The sequence below is a fragment of the Periplaneta americana genome, chromosome 17 (genome assembly GCF_040183065.1).
Source record: "Periplaneta americana isolate PAMFEO1 chromosome 17, P.americana_PAMFEO1_priV1, whole genome shotgun sequence".
Lineage (NCBI taxonomy): Eukaryota > Metazoa > Arthropoda > Insecta > Blattodea > Blattidae > Periplaneta > Periplaneta americana.
In genome coordinates this window covers 110,383,216-110,405,153 of record NC_091133.1, presented here as the reverse complement: position 1 = coordinate 110,405,153, position 21,938 = coordinate 110,383,216, and the positions used below count along the sequence as shown (strand labels likewise).

The following is a 21,938-nucleotide window of genomic DNA, read 5'->3' as shown; positions in this document are numbered from 1 at the left end:
ATCTTACCCCTCCTGTTCTATAAAGACTAGTTACGTTCCAAGTGCCAAATCTCAAAACCTTATTCCTTTGCTGTGGTTGTGCCAGAGAATCAATCCTATTCCGAGGCTTATTGTAGGGATTCGTAACACGCTGTTTTTTTTACGGTGATGGGTTGTTAGCCATTCTCCCAACCCCCAAGCTGGAGGACCACCCCTTATCGGCTGTCCACGACTGCTTATTCAATATATTCGCAGCTACCCTCCATATTTGGAGGCCGTCTCCTCTATCCGCAACCTGAGGACGCGCCATGCCGTGGTGATAGGGACCCACCATACATGATTATTTTAAATACTAGTACATAAAATTAAAGAAATGACGTTTAGGTAGACTATTCTGTCTCTTGTGCCGTCATTTCACTACTTTTTTATGAACAGTTGTCCGACATACAGTAGGACTTCACGTCTGGCCAGCCTCTTGAACTCAATGGAGAAAGAAATCAAGGGAGAAATAGAATAAAAAAGAACATCACAATTTTATATAATTCAACATTATTTATTTACCTTCACCAACACTCAAAACTCTACACAGAAATAAAAATATACTTTATTCAGTTACTCTCCGCTGTGAGAAACAAAACAATACTGCTAGCTAATTTATATACATAGGTGCGCGGTTCTACTTCTTTGGTCCCTTGCAGCCGCGTTCGTGGACGGCGACTCGGTCAGGGTTGAAGGTGCGGCCACAGCCCTTGCCGCAGGAGACTAGGGACTGTAGGTGCTCCTGCCATATGGCGTCCATTGTAGCTTTGAAGTCCATGTTGCCAGTAGCTGCAAATCAAGTTGCATTTCCTGAATTATTGCCAACACAAAAATTACTTTGATGAAGGATACACTATGCAATTTTATACACTTCTCGTCCGTGGTCAAGTGGTTAGCCTCTCTGCCTTCCACCGTGGCTACCCGGATTCGATATCCGTCTGGGTAATTAAGGAAATTGTGATGGGAAAAGGGGATGCGAGGGGTTATTATTAGGCTTCTCCCGTTTCCCCTTACAATTATCATTCCACCAGTACTCCAAAATCACCTTCACTCTGCGAGATCCCGAGCCAGGTCTCCAGAACAAATAAAAATGACTGAGAACTGTACACATTTGTGTTTAATAGAGACTTAAATTTAAGGGTTATTTCCTTTTTAGGGGGTGTTTAACACAATAAAATTTTATCTGATGCAAGGAGTTAGATTTTTCTGGTATTTAAATGGGAATATTGATTTGCTTCGAGGGAAATAATTTATTTTAGGTCGACGTTTTTCATTAATCTATACTAATAATAAATCTGTAGCCGAAATTTTTCTGGTAATTTTCGATTTTCCAAAAATAATTGGTCCTAACATATATAATTAACTACCCTGAAACCGAAAATCGCTTTTTTGAAATTTTTGTTTGTATGTCTGTCTGTCTGTATGTTTGTTACCTTTTCACGCGATAATAGCTGAACGGATTTCGATGAAAATTGGAATATAAATTAAGTTCGTTGTAACTTAGATTTTAGGCTATATGGCATTCAAAATACATTATTTAAAAGGGGGGGGGGTTAAAAGGAGGTCTGAAATAAATAAATCGAAATATCTCGCTTATTATTGATTTTTCTGAAAAATGTTACATAACAAAAGTTTCTTTAAAAATAATTTGCGATAAGTTTTATTCCCTGAAAAATGTTGATAGGACTGATATTTAATGAGATAAATGAGTTTAAAAATTAAAATAACTGCCATCTAAGGCCGTGTAATGAATTAAAAAACAAATGACTTCGTCTATAAGGGGCCTTGGACAGCAACAATCGAAAGCTATGAAAGATAGCCTACAGATAATGTTTCTGCGTTTCTATGAAGTAATATTGGAAGCTAAATTAACCGATTTGTATAATTAATTATTAATTCACCATTGGAAAGTGTAGTTTCTCTAGATGGACATAATGCTATAATGTTATCACAGTAACTTCTGAGTGAATTGAGGACAGGTAAGATTAAAATAGATTCTTATGCACAGAAAACTTGATAGGCTATTCTGTATATTCGTTTCCTGTATTTCCTAAACTAATTTTTATGACCAAATGAGTTGTCTCTGGATCAAAATGATCGTATTTTAATTTTTTTATTCAATTTAAATTAAGTAACATATTAAACGATTTATCCTTCTATCAAACACGAATGTTCCCTGGATCAAATGCCCTATTTTAATTATATAATTACTTTATATTTATTTCTAACGGGTGCAGCGGAGCGCACGGGTACGGCTAGTGATGGAATATAGAGAACATAACTTTTTGGATGTCGTGCCTTCAGGTGAGAATTGGCGGCAAGGAAGGAATACTTGCTCGCTGAGACCGTGACAAATCACTGATCAGGAACTGAATATTAATGTTCACTCCGGTTTTATTTACAGCTCTTTCTTTCTTACCATTTTGTATATTTGATCATTCCATCCCGGGCAGCACAATGGGCCCACTCAAGAGGCCTACGTGTTAGAGCAGTCCCATCCCGTGCCCCTCCTCTTAAGGAGAATTAGTATAATACAGAGAATAATTAATCTGGAAATTTCCATATTGTTAATTGTTCCGTTGATAGTAAGATTAAGGTACCATCTAGTTTATATATGTCATGAGGGTGTTTGGGGGACACGGAGGTAGATCTCCATGATTTCTTGATCTCGGCACTAGAACGAGGTAGTGTAGTCGGCACCCCCCGACCGTCTTGAAATAGAGGGAAAATGGGAGGAGAAATTAAAAAGGTACGCGAAAACGCGTCCTTATAGAGGGGAGTTGGGGCCGAGAGAAACTGAATGTGTGAGCTCCAAGCTTGTTGGTCACTTGTCTCACTCCAGGTTTCGCTGCTTCATTGAAGGAACTCTAGAAAATTTTGAAGGAGAAAAGCCGAAAATGGACGTAATCTCTTAGGTACCACTTACTGGGAGGAGGGGGATGCGTTCGCAAAGCTGACTAGCAGACGGAGAAAGAAATGGCGAAAGTGTAAGTCTGCATATTACCCCCGGGAAAGAACTGGTATTCAATTTTATAGGAGGCTGAGTAAACCTCGGAGCCATTGTGGAAGTTTACCAACGAGAAAAATTCCACCACCACTCGGGATTGAACCTAGGACTTTCCAGTCCGTAATCAGTTGCTCTACCGACTGAGTACTCGGCCTCCTCCCTTGCTAGTAGCCAACAATAATATCTATAAAATATTACAGATCTGTTACTAAATCTACGTATTCCTCTGTGAAACGATTTATTAAATCTGCATACTTAAACTTCAACAAACAAAATTTGATAACACGATCACAAGGGAAAAAATGGAACTCTCTGCATCATAATCCACAGTTAATTCCCGATTTACCACGAAAATCGGCTGCATTTAGATTGGCAACAGGCCATGATTGTTTGGCCAAACACCTGCATAGAATTGGAATATATCAATCCCCTAACTGTCCATTGTGCAACTCAAACCAAGAGATGGATTCGGAAATCTGTGCTTCAGTGGCTGGCCATGATAATATCTTTGAAAAATATTGGAGTGTAAGAGGTCAAATGACTTTATTGTCAAAAGCCTGGCATTAGAAAACAACAAACAACATATCTATAAAATAGTATATATTTTCCCTTCACGGATTATAAATAGGTTTATTATTATTATTATTATTATTATTATTACTACTATCATTTATGAAAGTTATAAATTTGCAAGTCAGAGTTTGATGTTAAATTTGTAATTTTATTAATCTTATCAGCTGTAATATTAAGGTGCTGCAATCTTGTGATATGCTTGCTTATGAAATTGTCACTTTGGAGAATTAGATAAGAACGTCTGGTATTCCAACAAAGATTATAATTTTTTCTAAACAAGTTCATTATCTATAAGAATATTTCTATTTATTTCATTAGCACACGCGACTGGAATGAATGACTAGGAATTGAGGTGGGTGTGCATCTATGAATTTGTCTACTGATATTCACAGATTTTGGCTGGCAAAAATATTCAAGGACTGGTTAAAATATTATTACGAGCTTCATAATATCTTTACTGTGAATTTAACTAATTGTGCAACTTCATAGGATAAACCAACAAAACATGGTCTCAAACCAGGCCTGGACAGAGACCCAGGGGCCCTAGGCAGTTATCAGAGTTGGGCCCCATTTTTGGCAATTTAGCAATAAACAAATTTTACTTTTATTTTTTATTTATATAACGCACTTCGACTTCAGAAAATAGACAAACAGACTTATAAATTAAATAGACAGGTACCAACTATACCTTTTTATGCATTATAATTTTTACATTTATAATTACAAGATTAGATTACCACGCGACGAACTTTATTCTCTGCAAAGGAAAGGATGACCTCACTATAGTCCACAGACTCCTTTACTTCTGACTCTATGTACAGCACAGAGAGTGATTTAAGCCTGTTCTGTTCTGTGGTAGATCTTAAATGACTCTTTACTCTCCACAGTCTTCCACAGTGTTCTAGAACATTCGACAGTTTTTCCGCAGTATTCCAGGACTTTCGAGAATTGTCTAAAAGCGTACAATATCGAAATATCTAGGTAGAACCTTCGTTCCTGTACTGCTATACACTAGCGTTCAAAGATATCTGACCTTCAACTTTCTGATCGTGTAAGCGAACTTTCTAACCACGGGAAAAGTCAGAACCAACGAGCACAGAATACATAGAGTAGACACTAGCATCTTAATACCATTGGACGGAGTGAAGCCGGTTTGATGGACCTGACGCCATCTTGTTGCTATCAAAACATTGCAAAATAGCTATTACGTTATAGAAGATCTTATGATAATAGGAATTCCATATGTCTCTAATTTCCTGGAGGACTCACACTTTCTTGTTTGTTTCGTAATACAGAATCGCTAGGCACGTATTTTGAGCAAAAATTGCAAAACTGTCATCGATAAATCACACATATACTTACTTACTTACTTACAAATGGCTTTTAAGGAACCCGAAGGTTCATTGCCGCCCTCACATAAGCCCGCCATCGGTCCCTATCCTGTGCAAGATTAAGCCAGTCTCTATCATCATACCCCACCTCCCTCAAATCCATTTTAATATTATCCTCCCATCTACGTCTCGGCCTCCCTAAAGGTCTTTTTCCCTCCGGTCTCCCAACTAACACTCTATATGCATTTCTGGATTCGCCCATACGTGCTACATGCCCTGCCCATCTCAAACGTCTGGATTTCAAGTTCCTAATTATGTCAGGTGAAGAATACAATGCGTGCAGTTCTGTGTTGTGTAACTTTCTCCATTCTCCTGTAACTTCATCCCGCTTAGCCCCAAATATTTTCCTAAGCACCTTATTCTCAAACACCCTTAACCTATGTTCCTCTCTCAGAGTGAGAGTCCAAGTTTCACAGCCATATAGAAGAACCGGTAATATAACTGTTTTATAAATTCTAACTTTCAGATTTTTGGACAGCAGACTGGATGATAAGAGCTTCTCAACCGAATAATAACACGCATTTCCCATATTTATTCTGCGTTTAATTTCCTCCCGAGTGTCATTTACATTTGTTACTGTTGCTCCAAGATATTTGAATTTTTCCACCTCTTCGAAGGATAAATCTCCAATATTTATATTTCCATTTCGTACAATATTCCCGTCACGAGACATAATCATATACTTTGTCTTTTCGGGATTTACTTCCAAACCGATCGCTTTACTTGCTTCAAGTAAAATTTCCGTGTTTTCCCTAACCGTTTGTGTATTTTCTCCTAACATATTCACGTCATCTGCATAGACAAGAAGCTGATGTAGCCCGTTCAATTCCAAACCCTGCCTGTTATCCTGAACTTTCCTAATGGCATATTCTAAAGCGAAGTTAAAAAGTAAAGGTGATAGTGCATCTCCCTGCTTTAGCCCGCAGTGAATTGGAAAAGGATCAGATAGAAACTGACCTATACGGACTCTGCTGTATGTTTCATTGAGACACATTTTAATTAATCGAACTAGTTTCTTGGGAATACCAAATTCAATAAGAATATCATATAATACTTCCCTCTTAACCGAGTCATATGCCTTTTTGAAATCTATGAATAACTGATGTACTGTACCCTTATACTCCCATTTTTTCTCCATTATCTGCCGAATACAAAAAATCTGATCAATAGTCGATCTATTACGCCGAAAACCGCACTGATGATCCCCAATAATTTCATCTACGTACGGAGTTAATCTCCTCAAAAGAATATTGGACAAAATTTTGTACGACGTCAACAAAAGTGATATTCCTCGAAAGTTACCACAGTTGGTTTTGTCCCCCTTTTTAAAAATAGGTACAATTATGGACTCCTTCCATTGTTCTGGTACAATTTCCTTTTCCCAAATAGCAAGTACAAGTTTATAAATTTCGCAATATAATGCACTTCCACCCTCTTGTATTAATTCTGCTGGAATTTGATCGATACCTGGAGACTTGTACTTTTTCAGATTTTCTATCACAATTTCGACTTCTGAAATCGTGGGTTCGGGTATAAATGGCTCAGCAGTTTGTATTTCAATATCATCCCGATCATTTCTATTTGGCCTATGTACATTTAGTAGTTGCGCAAAATAGTTTTTCCATCTGTTTAGGATTGATGAAGAGTCTGCAAGCAAGTCACCATTCTCATCCTTGATCACGTTTACCCTTGACTGATATCCGTTCTTAAATTCCTTTATACCCTTATATAAATCTCGAATGTTTTTATTCTTACTATTTGTTTCTACCTCATTCAGTTTTTCCTTCAAGTAACCTCTCTTTTTATTCCTAAGTGTACGACTTGCTTCCCGTCTTTCATTGAAATAATTATCTCTATTCTCCTCAACTGGATCCTGTAAGAATTTCAATTTTGCCTGTTTCCTTCTTTCTACTACCATGCAACAATCTTCATCAAACCACGGTTTCTTTTTCTTAGTTTCATAATAACCTATGCTCTGCTCAGCTGCAATTTTGATACTATCTCTGATATTTTCCCACACGCTATTAACATCTAATTCTTTCTCAACTTCGTCGGAACTTTCTAAAGTGGCAAACCTATTCGAAATTTCGACCTGATAATTTTGCTTAGCTTCCTCGTCCTTTAATTTCAAAATATTGAATTTAGTAATATTAACTTGTTGCTCTACTCGCTTGGCTACTGATAATCTTTCTCTTAATTCTCCAATCACCAAATAATGGTCAGAATTACAGTCTGCACCTCTGAAAGTTCGAATATCTACTATACTAGTATGTCTCCGTTTATCTATCAAGATGTGATCTATTTGGTTGTGTGTCAATCCATCTGGAGAAGTCCAAGTATATTTATGTATATCCTTATGGGGGAATGTTGTACTTTTGACAATTAAATTTTTCGATGTGGCAAAGTTGACTAATCTAACTCCATTGTCACTACTAATTGCGTGTAGGCTCTCTTTTCCAATAGTTGGTCTAAAAATATCCTCCCGTCCTACTTTAGCGTTGAAATCCCCCAATAAAATTTTCATATGATATCTAGGGAACTGATCAAAAGTATGTTCCAATTCCTCATAGAAGCTATCCTTTAGATAGTCGTCTTTCTCTTCTGTAGGGGCGTGAGCATTTATAACTATGATGTCGCACCATCTACCCTTAAGTACTAAATACGATAACCTGTCACTGATAAATTCGACCTTTTTTACTGCTGAGTTTATTCTTTTATGTACAAAGAATCCTGTTCCTAATTGGTGATTATTGTTTCCTTCCCCATAATACAACAAGTAATCTCCTATTTGTGATATGCCATTCCCATCTAACCTAACCTCTTGTACTCCCACAAAGTCTATTCTATATCTAGCTAGTTCTTTTGCTACTAATGTTACCCCTCCTGTTCTATAAAGACTAGTTACGTTCCAAGTGCCAAATCTCAAAACCTTATTCCTTTGCTGTGGTCGTGCCAGAGAATCAGTCCTATTCCGAGGCTTACTGTAGGAATTCGTAACAAGCTGTTTTTTACGGTGATGGGTTGTTAGCCCTTCGCCCAACCCCCAAGCTGGAGGACCACCCCTTATCGGCTGTCCACGACTGCTTATTCAATATATTCGCAGCTACCCTCCATATCTGGAGGCCGTCTCCTCTATCCGCAACCTGAGGACGCGCCATGCCGTGGTGATAGGGACCCACCATACATGGAAATCACACATATACATATTTAAATTGACAGGTCTTCAAATTGCAGTATGGTATTGAATAGGTACTCTGGAAGGTTAAACAAACAATAATGATATAAAGGAAGTTAACAGTTTGACCTTATTTTGCTACTAGTCCAATAAAAATGCTAACCTATAATAATTACTTTTATAGGTTGATCCATTTGCTTCGATTTAATAATGCAACTTGCTTCTTAACGCAAATTATCATTCTCTTCTTTTGCCAGTATTTCGTATAGATGTCCCGATTTTGTTTAGAGAAAAAGTGGAATGCTCTTAATTATATAATATTTGATAAGCTCTTCTTTTATAGTATATAATTAGATTATAACGGCGAACAAAAGTCAAGTTTTATTACCAAGTGGGTCAAGTTAGATCACGACCGAGTTAATGAAGCTACTAAGTCTGCAAAGCATAAGTCTGATTTCGTGATTATAAAAATTAATTGCAATAATATTAATACACTATTTATTTTTCTTCATCAAACGAATACGTGCATTCGGTTGAAGAGAAACCTCGTTACACCCATTTTCTATAGCACGCGACACAAACTTCCAACATGGGTTGTTAGGTTAGCTTCGCTTGTAAATGCTAAGTCTACAAAGCATAAGTCTGATTTCGTGATTATAAAAATTAATTACAATAATATTAATACACTATTTATTTTTCTTCATCAAACGAATACGTGCATTCGGTTGAAGAGAAACCTAGGTACACCCATTTTCTACAGCACGCGACACAAACTTCCAACATGGGTTGTTAGGTTAGCTTCGCTCGTAAATGCTAAGTCTACAAAGCATAAGTCTGATTTAGTGATTAAAAAATTAATTACAATAATATCAATACACTAATCCTTTCTCTTAATCAAACTAATACGTGAACAATACGAATCTAACCGACTAACCTAGGCTAAATAATTCATTATCTACCGGTAGTAAGTACATTTTACACATGCATATTTACCTGTTAAAAGTTATTCCAGGAATTTTTTTTTTTTTTTGGAAACCTGTTTGTGCAGCCATACGCAGCACATGTGGGCATATTGAAATTAGTTCATTTATTAATGAAAACAACGATGCAACATCACAATCAACTGCCCATGTGCTAACCGGGAGCCCAATGTTTTTTATAGCATCATAATGGCGACTGTCCACAAAAGCGGCTTCACCTCCAAGCTGTTCATGTCTACTCTATGCATTCTGTGCTCGTTGGTCAGAACCATATAATTATATAAAAATAGACAACTTTGAAATAGTTCCGCTAGTTTTCAATAGATGTCCCTATTATTGGTACGGGTAAAAACGTAGGCTACTTGGGAAAATGTTGGCGTAGATTAAGTATAAATTATTCTCACAATTGACAGTATCGACGATTTCCCGCTAAATCTAATGTTTTTTTTTAACAATCGTTAGAAGGAGATGAAAATTTTAATTTTATATTTCCGGTATATTTATGTACTATTGGCGACACTGACTGTTACCTTCGCCATCTAGTCATAGAACCAATAACTAAACTGAGAATGATTCTATCCGGCATCGGAACTAGAATCCGGTGTGACTTAGTGGATAAAGCATTAGCACGTAGACCTGAAAACTTGGGTTCGAGTCTCGGTGCCGGAGAGAATTTTTCTTCGTTCTACCTATTCTTCACCATAAGGTAGTGGAATTTCTGCACGGAAATATCGTGTGTACTTCGGTACATCATCATACTTATTTAATAATTTACCAGACATATTGATATATAAAATGAATTGTAAATTAAAAATAGTAAAATAGGCCTAACTCTCGTCTCCGTCTGGTCTTGAACCCAGTGCTTCTTCTATACTGACACACCCAACTTAGCTCATTATGATTTTTCCTTCCTTACACATTTTGCACTCGACAGAATATGATCTTTAGTCCTCTAGGAAAATGAGAACTTTACACACTAGATAGACACGTGGTGGGACTCGCGTGACGTGGAGTTGGCCTCCACCTTAGACAACACAGGACATTACGTTCACAACGAGTGAACACCCTTGGCCTAAACTGGATTTCAATTAATGGCCGTGGGTTGCATATATTGTTATGACCGTTAAGTAAAGAAGTAAGAACTTCATTGTGAATGTTATGGCTTCAGAATTTGATTCCAGGTTCCGTATGGAACAATCAGAGCCACTTTAGATGTGATTACTGGATGAGTATACTTACATTTCTTCTTTTTTTTTAGCTGATTAATTATTTAATGAAGCTGTATAAACTAGTAGGTTATTTAGCATCGATGGGATTGGATGTTTGGCGAGATGAGGCCGAGGATTCGCCATGGATACCTGACATTCGTCTTACGGTTGGGAAAACCTCGGAAAAACCAAACCAGATAAACAGTCCGAGTGGAAATCGAACCCGATCCCGAACGCAACTCCGAATCAGCAGGCAAGCGCCTTATGCGACTGAACTACGCCGGTGGTCACGTTTCTTCTTATTAAAAATAAATATTGCATGACGACTGTTGATTTAATACCACAAAACTTATCTCACAAAGGAAATGTCTTTTTAATTTAATTAAACGTTAATCAGAAAATAAACAGTTCAGTATCAGAAATTGAAAAACTCACATTGTATGTACAGATTATTAAAATTCTCTGAATTTATTTGAGTTACACGTCTGCTTTTTTTAAAGTAAATTTCTGCATTTTCACAGCGACCGGCGTGGCTCAGTCGGTTATGGCTCTTGCCTGCCGGTCTGAAGTTGCGCTCGGGCGCGGGTTTGATCCCCGCTTGAGCTGATTACCTGGTTGGGTTTTTTCCGAGGTTTTCCCCAACCGTAAGGTGAATGCCAGATAATCTATGGCGAAGCCTCGGCCTCATCTCGCCAAATACCATCTCGCTATCACCAATCTCATCGACGCTGAACAACCTCGTAGTTGATACAGCGTCGTTAAATAACCAACTAAAAAATTCTGTATTTTCACATTCATTACTTGACAATTTAGATTTGAAAGAAACGCTTGGTAGCAAAAAAAAAAAAAAAATAAATAAATAAAAAAAAAATAAAAAAAATAAATAAATAAATAAATAAATAAATAAATAAATAAATAAATAAATAAATAAATAAATAAATAAATAAATAAATAAATAAATAAATAAATAAATAAATAAATACGGTAATGAATTTGTGCCCCTCAGGCTCACTCATTCTGGTATGGCTCTTCAGTATATTTCTATTACAGATTTTAACACATTTTCTCAGATTTTTAACGACCTGCAACAAATGAGGAGTGTGAAAAATAAATTATTTGTTACAAATTCGCATTTCTTGTTCAGTCAAGCCGATAACCTGGACAAATAGCTTACCGACCGAGCCACATTATCTAGAATAAACCTTAAAGAAATTGGGAACAAGTGAGACGGTGCAAGGTGAAGAACCTCAGAAAGCCATCGATCCAGTGAAGGAGCGACCAGATCTGCATTATGAATGGCAGGACAGCTCCACGCATTTTTATTTCCTTCCGCATGTGCTCACGCGATGGGGCTGAAACCGAATGCACATAATTCAATACCGCAATCACGACAGAGACCAGGTTCAAATTTTGTCGAGTGTCAAGTGGAACTTGTAAGGGACAAAACTAATACGGAGGAAAGTTTCTCCTGGGCGCCTCCATTTATAATAAATTAAAGGAAATAAAATTAAAACTAATGCCATGACGATGAGACTATGTAATTAGTGTGTGCGCTTTCCAACTAAGAAACCCGTTTTTCGATTCCAAGCGCGGGCAACGGAAGAAATTTATCTTTCGTCCACGAGACTTTGTACATTTTCTTTTGGTTGTCCTGTGATGTCTCAGCGGTGGCCTTGTGTCTAATAAAACTTACTACTTACAAATGGCTCCGGGAGGTTCATTGCCATCCTCACATAAGCCGGCCATGGTCCCTACCCTGAACAAGATTATATATTATATAGTTTTATAAAAAGTGCAAATTACACAGAAGCCTATTTATTTTTATGACAGTAAGTGTACATAGTTACTACTGAAAGGTGTCAAAACTTGGATTTATTGGTGGATGAACAATGAGACCCATTATTCTGGTCTGTCTACTTTAGAAGCAACGGAACTACCAAGTATCTCACTAGTAGATAGCTACAGTTCGTCGTATTGACTAGAGTTCATTACTCTGCTATAAATCTGTCTCCGAAGGGAGGAATGGCGTGCTATGCTTCATCCTTACTTTTGGGAGAGATATTGATTTTATAGTTTTAAACTGAAGGGTTTTGAAAAAAAAATAGGACCATAGTCTAAAAATGCAAATTTGAGATATTAAGCATATGTGAGCGTATTGTAGCGGCCATCTACTAAATTAGTTGTTAGGGGAAAAACACCATAGGCCTATGTTATAGGAGCGGAAATTTTCAGTGGTTTTCATAGAACAACCATAGTCCAAAGACTTTTTTGTGAAAACAGCCATTGCCCAGCCAGGACGATGGTAGCATTTACAAATAGCCCATTCATATCATCTTGAAACAGTTATCCATACAACTCGCCCTGGGTGGAGTAGGCGGTATAGCGCTGGCCTTCTGTGCCCAAGGTTGAGGGTTCGATTCCGGTCCAGGTCGATGACATTTAAATGTGCTTAAATGCGACAGGTCCATGCCAGTAGATTTACTGGCATGTAAAAGAACTATTACGGGACTAAATTCCGGCACACCGGCAACGCGAGCGGCAGTTGCGAGCGTCATTAAATAAAAAAACATAATTTTAGTTTGATTTCATCCATACAATTTTAAATTATAGTAGATTGGCAGTACTGCTCTTACATACGCGGCAAAAACCACCTCAGTGAAAAATACTTCAGCACGTGAATTGCTGTATTAGTTATGGAGTCATCTTTAGGTGCAGAAGTAACCCCATGGAAGAAACGTAAGCAACGAAAGGAGAAGAAACAGGATATAATAAAGAAAAATAAGATCATAGGAAAGGGGCACTTCAGCCACAACAGAGTATTTTTTCTTAAAACAACCATTGTCAACAGTTACCTGCATATACATAAATATATTTCTATGAGGCAATATGTTACAATGTAGCTACTTCAGATTTCCCAAGTTTCTACAACACCTTAAGAAATGGCGTGATGAATTTCATACTTGAAGTGTCAACAACGCCCATGCCAGACAGGTTTTTTGTTTCTCCTGAAAATTTAAGTTTTTGAACTATGTTTTTTTTTAAACCCTACAATTGTAACAAGCAATTGAATGCATTTATTCTTTTATTGTACACAGAAACTATACTTAATGTAGATAAACACGACGACACACTGCATTTATATCTACGAAGGCCAATATGTATTTTATTTATTTATTTACTTACTTATAAAATATGTTCCGTACTGTGGCTACAGAAATATCATTTTGGGCTATAATTCAATTCCTGTCAGGGAAGTAGAGAGTTTTCTCTCTTCCTTGGGTACTGCGTGTGTTATCTGTATGTGAACCTTTATATTGTGTTTGTTCTGTGTTATCTTAAATGATTGTACAACGCCATACTGAAGACATGAACAGCAGAGGCGTAGCATGAAATTTTGAGCAGGGGAAGCTAATTCAAGTTGTCTTTCATGCAATATGAGAAAACGTATTACAAAAATATATTCTTAAAATAAATAGTAGTCAATGTCAAGTCAGCAGTAGAAGATTGGTTGGAACCTCGTAAGTAACACCAATAAGGCATGACCTCAAATGGTACGTAGGAAAATATGATTTCACGGTTTACACATATCTCTTAACAAATAGACACGTATACGTATAACATTAGCTCACTCCCTGTCATAGTTAGAGAAATCACAATATTAACTGTCAATAGACACAGTATTAGTATCATTACGTAAGTATGCGTCTGTATTTTGAGTGTGTCCTTCATTGACAGCAAAGGAGTCGGCCATTTGTTTTTTAGAGCACACTTTTGTTCGTAAGTCAGTCTTGATAATAGAATTGTCCTAAAAATTCAAGTAAATTTGTGTCAGAAACTGTTATTTCGCTCATTATTTATTATATCAGCCACAATGCACATTAACACTTCAACTGAACACAACTGACGAAAAGGGACAACTCGGAAACTACTTATTTTCAATGTCAAAGCTGGCTTCTTGCGAGCCTTGCGACTAGGGTAGTTTAGTTAGAAAGGGATGGAAAATCTGCGGGGCGGGTTACACAGAAGAAACCAGTCTGTTTGGAAGCTGGTGTGTGCAGGCTTCTTGTTTACTGCTGCATCACAAATCATCCTGAGCTGCCGCATCACAATATTTAACGCGTAAATATAAATTCTATTAAAATTAATACATAATTTTGTCCATAAACTGCAGGTTTATTATGTAATTATTATTAACTGGGGAAGCTGAGCTTTTTAGCTTACATTGACGCAACGCCACTGATGAACAGAGTCCTTGCAACTTATAGTCACTTCAAAATCGTACAGGAGTGAGAACGAAACGATTCAAATTGTCAGTTTATGATGATGAAGTTTAATTTATTATTTATTTAATCTGGTGGAGTTAAGGGCTTTGTCTACCACACCACCATAAATATAAATACAAAAAATTGCAGAGAGAAGTAAATAAGAACAAGAAATGGAAGGACACATACAAATAAAAAAGAGGGAAGGATATAAAACAAAAATAGACAGAGAAAATCACAATATGTACAAATAAAAATGTACAAGTATATTAATAAGTGGCGGATCCAAGATTCCTTAAAGATGGGGCTAATTTTTTTCCACTATTGCCGCCAGTCCCGGCCACTGCTAGGACGAATCCACTAGCTACTATTCAAGGGATGTAAGCTCACTCATAGGCAACGCTTTGAGGACGTACGTATGTAAGACAGAACTAAAACTGCAGGATTTTATTTCATCACAGTAAAATATATTCGTAAACTTATGCATAACCGTTGTCTTATCTTCTCAAGGGAGGGGGACTAAGGCGCCCCTTAGTTCCTCCTTGAATCCGTGTATGATATCAATTGCCTAATATATTTAGTAATTGCCCTCCTCAATCCTGAAAGTACACTATACTATACCATACTTCAGACATGATTATGATATAAAATGTATGTGCAGAGATCCGAAGTATAGTATAGTAATATACCTGCATTTGTGCCCTAACTGTAAGCTGCAGATTTTTTTTTTCAGGATTTTTCCTCATGTCAGTGACTTTTTTTTTAAGTGTAGAATAATATTGAGCTTTAAAAATAAAGTAACAAATGAAGGTTTCAGAACCATAGTGGGCCAAGCGCCATTTACTAAAACCGTAGAAAATAAGGGTTAAAATTAAGTTATTAACATAATTCAATGGAAACATATAGCAAGTAATATAAAGTATACACATTAAAAAACTAAATGATCTATCAATAATCATTAAACTATGGTATTCACGTAATTTTAACTCTTGCTTTCTTCGTTTTTAATAGATGGCGCTTGGCCCACTATAACTCTGAACCCTTCAAATGTCTAAGGACTCAGAAGGTTATGTAATTAAGCATCTAAATATAAATAATAAACTGATTGTACAAATTTGAAGAGAAATGAAATAGTAAAATTTTGGAAACAATAAAACATAAATTTTCAGTTTATTGCACTGTACTCTACTCAGTAAGAAAACGCTGATTCTATTTTTGAACGCTGTTAAATTCCGACAGTATTACTGTACTATTTACTACGGTATGTGGAAAATTAACTAAGTAACTTGTTCTGTAAAGAAATAAGGTATTAAATATGCATAATTATGTGCAATAACAATGTTAAACAAAGAAAATTTCCTTGTTTGACAATTTGTTTGATAAATTTTGCAACTCTGAACACTTTTTTTATTCCTTCTTCTTTTTTTTAACAGATAACAGATAAAAATACATTTAGTTATTTACGAGACTGTAGATGTCTGAGCAGGCTAACATCTTGTTACAGTGACTCTATTCAGAATACAGCCACTGTAACATCTTATAAGAGTATAGAGGTCTCTGTTGGTCAAAGTAGAAAATACTATGGCGAGCACAATACGCCAATAGGCGAGAGTGTAACCTGGGTTCGAAAGACACGGGTTGTAAAAAATAATGTTGTAGATGTGCCAATAATGTTATCAAACAAGAAATTTTCTCCTGATTTAACGCAGTCTTGGTAACAGGTAGTGTTGTAAGTGCAACACATGCACAAGTCCTGCCAGTGTCCAGGACAAACGTGCAGCATGCAACATTTTTCTATATCGCACTGACGAAGTTACGACACAGCTCATAATCTGTTCTAGTTTCTCCCCGGGATAGAATAATATTTCCGTACAAATATCACAGACTTCTCCCTGTTCTATTACAAGACACATCTACTGAAATCGGCTGGTGTGATTCCTCTCTACGTATACAAGGAACCAAGACGACTGTGATGAACTGACTTAAGGGATGAGATCGGCAAAATTTATATTTTCGACATTTTTTTTCGTATACAGAATTCTTTTGTTATCAGTACTAATGTCCCCAAGTTTCATTAGTAACAGTTTAATAGTTTTTTTTTCAAAATAAATTCGAAATGTATTTACTCCTATAAAATAAAAGTTGCAGCCCAGGAAAAAAATTACACATATTTGAAATGCATACAATTTAACAGAAAAGCCACGGTTTGAATTTTGAATGTGTGGCTGATGTAGAAAAAATAATACAGCCAATTAAAAATTGTTATATATTTTTTTAGTATCCGGATCACATTTGTTTTTTATTTTTAATTTTGAAAACATTTATTTCATTCAAAAAAGCTCTGTAGTTTTATTAACTATCCTTTTTAGAACATGCAGTAAAAATTTCAATTTCCTAGTACGAAACTTGTTGGAATCCATAGTATTTGAGTATGAGTGAATACAGGTACTACAAATAAAAGAGTGAAAAAAATTACTTTCAAATGTCGATTTTCCGTCACGAAAACGTTTTTAATCGTGAAATATTGAAATATAACGACCATGTATTTTGAGGACAATTATGTTGACTATTACATTTTTTTCTCTATAAGGGCAGGAGGGGAACATCCCATGCACCGCGACTTGAGGTCTATTGTGCGCCCCTGGGATGAGTTGCATACCCACCGACCCCACCTACGCCGGACCGACCTAACCACTAACACCCTGACGACCAATCCCCGGCATCCTTTTAAACCCGTGTACCATTCTACACTAACAGCACCCCCCCCCCCCAACGTTTTCCCTCCTTAATTACACTTTTACTACGTCATACTACTTTTGACTAAGAAAACGGTACGAAAGGACGTGTTTCAATCAATCATAGCTGTTTATCGCTACAATTTTATAATTTCTCTAGCATTTGTTTGTTTTTATCACTTCCCTAACGTTTGTTTCTTTGTTTGCCAACATTTCAAACTGAAAATTCTTTACGGTAGACCTACTATAAAACAAGCTTTGCGATCGTCATTTGTTTTCCGCATAGATAGTGAACTGAAAATGGCGGCTCCGTTCAAACGTTTTGGTGAACTAAATTAGTGAAATAGAATTTTAGTAAGTCAATTAATACTTATTTTATTGTATTAGAGTACTTTATTTCTTCTAATCTTTATATACTTTCTTCTAATCGTGTTATAATAAATTAAATCCCACTCGAGTTTTATAAATCAAAACCTCTATACTTGTATTTTTGAAAGCTGGAACATGACAGTTAAGCGGCCGAGCTTGGAACTACAGTGCTATGTTGCCAATATGGACTACCACATTGCCAGCTGATGTAAGTTAGCAATTGACGTTAAGATGGCTGACGTTAAAACATTCATTGACAATTGACGCGAAGGTAAAAAAGCAATACAAAAATCGACAGAGAATCAAAGACGAAACGTTCCAATATTAACATTGTGTGCACAATAAATGTTGCCAATAGAGCTATTAAGCAGTCGTCACTTGGGAACGGAAGTTTGGCAACTCAACCGTCGTTACCATAGCAACAGACCTACCACGCTATGTGACATTCAGTTGTTTTTCCGATCGCAACGCTCCTGTCATGTCCCATCTTTAAAGAAAGAAAAAAAAAACAAGTATAGTGAGATCACTGTTCATAAATTTTGGCCAGCATATGAATAAAAGGTAACTGATTCTTTGCAAAAAAAAAAAAAAATATTTTTTTTATCGAAAAATGGTCAAAATTGCACCCATGGTAGCATGGTATTGGCTAGACTATAGAGGACCTTAACAATTGTATCTGTCTGGTTTAAACAAACTGTATTGGGGAAAGAGGAAAACGAAACTGATCTTTATCCCACATCAACTACAGAACTTAACTAAATCATTCGGCCAGCTAGACCACTTGATAACTCAAGTCAGGAATGCGGATTCTACACACGACCTTGAAAGATTAGCAAGTCATGAATGTTGTTTTCGAACTCTGTTCTTGAAGAAACTCCATTAGAACTCTTCTCAGTTTATTCGTAGCATTCAAGGTAAGAAAAATAAATAGTTGCAAATTTGCGAACAGGGAGAATATGTGACATCATGTAATTTATTATTCTAGAAAGAGGGCGGACAGGGAGAGAATAACAGACGGAGCGAAGAAGGAAGACGAAATGAGAGAAATAGAAGGGAAAAGGTAAAGAGGAACGAAGAGAAGAAAGCAAAGAAGAGAAGGTGAAGGATAGAAGAGGAAAAAACAGGAATAAGAAAAGGAGAAGAGGGAAAAGAGGTATATGAATAAGAAATGGAAGAGGTGCCATCGTCACCGTTGCCATGGTGATTTTTAGTGGGTTTTTAAAATATCAACTACTATATTATATGGCGTCGATGGAATTGGTGATAGTGAGATAGTATTTGGCAAGATGAGGCCGAGGATTGGCTACGCATTGAAAGCGCACCCAGGTAGATTTTTATGCAGTAATGAAAGCGGATTAAAACCTACTAATGAGAAGCACACAGCACTTTATGAATTTGTGGACCTCATCAGCGTTTCACCGCAAATGGACAGCAGAGTTAGCAATTTTTTCGATCACATTCTTGAAACCTATAGATCCTTTCCTCCTGTTCACAAACTCCTCGCACTACTAAAGGTGACGAATGCTTTCACAAGCATCTCAAGAATAATTTTTATACGTCTGATCCAACAATCTACATAACCATTGATATACAGTCTTAGAAAAAGGTTTTGCCGCACAGATACTTTTTAAGTCCTAGAAAGGAGGCAATACCTATGATCACACATATAACGAAACAAAACTAATTTTATTACCTCAACTAGTCCTTCTCTTGTTAACCAGGTCGCACATGCTCTGATCATGCGCACTGCCTCCTTTCCGGGACTTATGAAATGTCTGTGAGGCAAAACTTTTTTCTAAGACTGTACTAATACAATTTCAGGCTGAAACATATTTGAAATTTCATGGTGCCAGCAGAAAGCAGTTCAGAAGAAGGCAGCAAATGACATTCATATATACATATATATTGGTAAATGTAAGGAGGAGTACGACAGAAAAACTATCAGCCGATTACAGTTTCTGCAGGTCAGTTGACTAAACGTGCCCGTAAACTGAAACCGCAGATGCGTGTGTCTATATGACCTACACGATTTTAACGCACAAAATTTTTAACTGCACCTACTGCTAATCCTATACTCTAATCTTACTGGGAACAACAATTTAAATTATTTGTGTCTGTGGTTAGCAGTAAACAATCCTAACTCTGTAAAAATGGGAATGAAAATTCTGTGCGCTTTTCATGCTTACCGCGGTGTGTTTACGAGTATTTCCAGCGTTATTTTGCTGCGTTTTTGATAGAAAAAATACAATAGTTGGTGCGCTTTCAATGTTCTCCGCGGTACGTTTACAAGTATTTCTAGTGTTATTTTGCTGCGTTTTTGATAGAACAAATACAATAGTGGTACGCTTTCAATGTTCTCCGTGGTGCGTTTACGAGTATTTCCAGCGTTATTTTGCTGCGTTTTTGATAAAAAAATACAATAGTTGGTGCGCTTTCAATGTTCTCCGCGGTACGTTTACAAGTATTTCTAGTGTTATTTTGCTGCGTTTTTGATAGAACAAATAAAATAGTGGTACGCTTTCAATGTTCTCCGTGGTGCGTTTACGAGTATTTCCAGCGTTATTTTGCTGCGTTTTTGATAGAAAAAATACAATAGTTGGTGCGCTTTCAATGTTCTCCGCGGTACGTTTACAAGTATTTCTAGTGTTATTTTGCTGCGTTTTTGATAGAACAAATACAATAGTTGGTACGCTTTCAATGTTCTCCGTGGTGCGTTTACGAGTATTTCCAGCGTTATTTTGCTGCGTTTTTGATAGAAAAAATACAATAGTTGGTGCGCTTTCAATGTTCTCCGCGGTACGTTTACAAGTATTTCTAGTGTTATTTTGCTGCGTTTTTGATAGAACAAATACAATAGTGGTACGCTTTCAATGTTCTCCGTGGTGCGTTTACGAGTATTTCCAGCGTTATTTTGCTGCGTTTTTGATAGAAAAAATACAATAGTTGATACGCTTTCAATGTTCTCCGCGGTGCGTTTACGAGTATTTCCAGCGTTATTTTGCTACGTTTTTCATAGAACAAATACAATAGTTGGTACGCTTTCAATGTTCTCCGCGGTACGTTTACAAGTATTTCCAGCGTTATTTTGCTGCGTTTTTGATAGAACAAATACAATAGTTGGTACGCTTTCAATGTTCTCCGCGGTGCGTTTACGAGTATTTCCAGCGTTATTTTGCTGCGTTTTTGATAGAAAAAATACAATAGTTGGTGCGCTTTCAATGTTCTCCGCGGTACGTTTACAAGTATTTCTAGTGTTATTTTGCTGCGTTTATCATAGAACAAATACAATAGTTGGTACGCTTTCAATGTTCTCCGCGGTGCGTTTACGAGTATTTCCAGCGTTATTTTGCTACGTTTTTGATAGAACAAATACAATAGTTGGTACGCTTTCAATGTTCTCCGCGGTACGTTTACAAGTATTTCCAGCATTATTTTGCTGCGTTTTTGATAGAACAAATACAAAAGTTGGTACGCTTTCAATGTTCTCCGCGGTGCGTTTACGAGTATTTCCAGCGTTATTTTGCTGCGTTTTTGATAGAAAAAATACAATAGTTGGTGCGCTTTCAATGTTCTCCGCGGTGCGTTTACGAGTATTTCCAGCGTTATTTTGCTGCATTTTTGATAGAACAAATACAATAGTTGGTGCGCTTTCAATGTTCTCCGCGGTACGTTTACAAGTATTTCTAGTGTTATTTTGCTGCGTTTTTGATAGAACAAATACAATAGTGGTACGCTTTCAATGTTCTCCGTGGTGCGTTTACGAGTATTTCCAGCGTTATTTTGCTACGTTTTTGATAGAACAAATACAATAGTTGGTACGCTTTCAATGTTCTCCGCGGTGCGTTTACGAGTATTTCCAGCGTTATTTTGCTACGTTTTTGATAGAACAAATACAATAGTTGGTAGGCTTTCAATGTTCTCCGCGGTGCGTTTACGAGTATTTCCAGCGTTATTTTGCTACGTTTTTGATAGAACAAATACAATAGTTGGTACGCTTTCAATGTTCTCCGCGGTCCGTTTACGAGTATTTCCAGCGTTATTTTGCTACGTTTTTGATAGAACAAATACAATAGTTGGTACGCTTTCAATGTTCTCCGCGGTGCGTTTACGAGTATTTCCAGCGTTATTTTGCTACGTTTTTCATAGAACAAATACAATAGTTGGTACGCTTTCAATGTTCTCCGCGGTGCGTTTACGAGTATTTCCAGCGTTATTTTGCT

General features: G+C 36.8%; 1 protein-coding gene across 2 annotated transcripts in view; it reads right to left on the bottom strand.

Annotated features, from left to right (window-relative positions):
- Positions 1-506: 506 nt before the first annotated feature.
- The window catches only part of LOC138693004 (uncharacterized), a 146,334-nt gene continuing 124,902 nt past the window's right edge, over positions 507-21,938 (bottom strand). For both annotated transcript variants that reach the window (XM_069816501.1, XM_069816502.1), the window contains one exon: positions 507-807. In XM_069816501.1, coding sequence (XP_069672602.1) covers positions 656-807 — 152 coding nt within the window. In that variant the 3' untranslated portion in view covers positions 507-655. The remainder of the gene's footprint in view (positions 808-21,938) is intronic.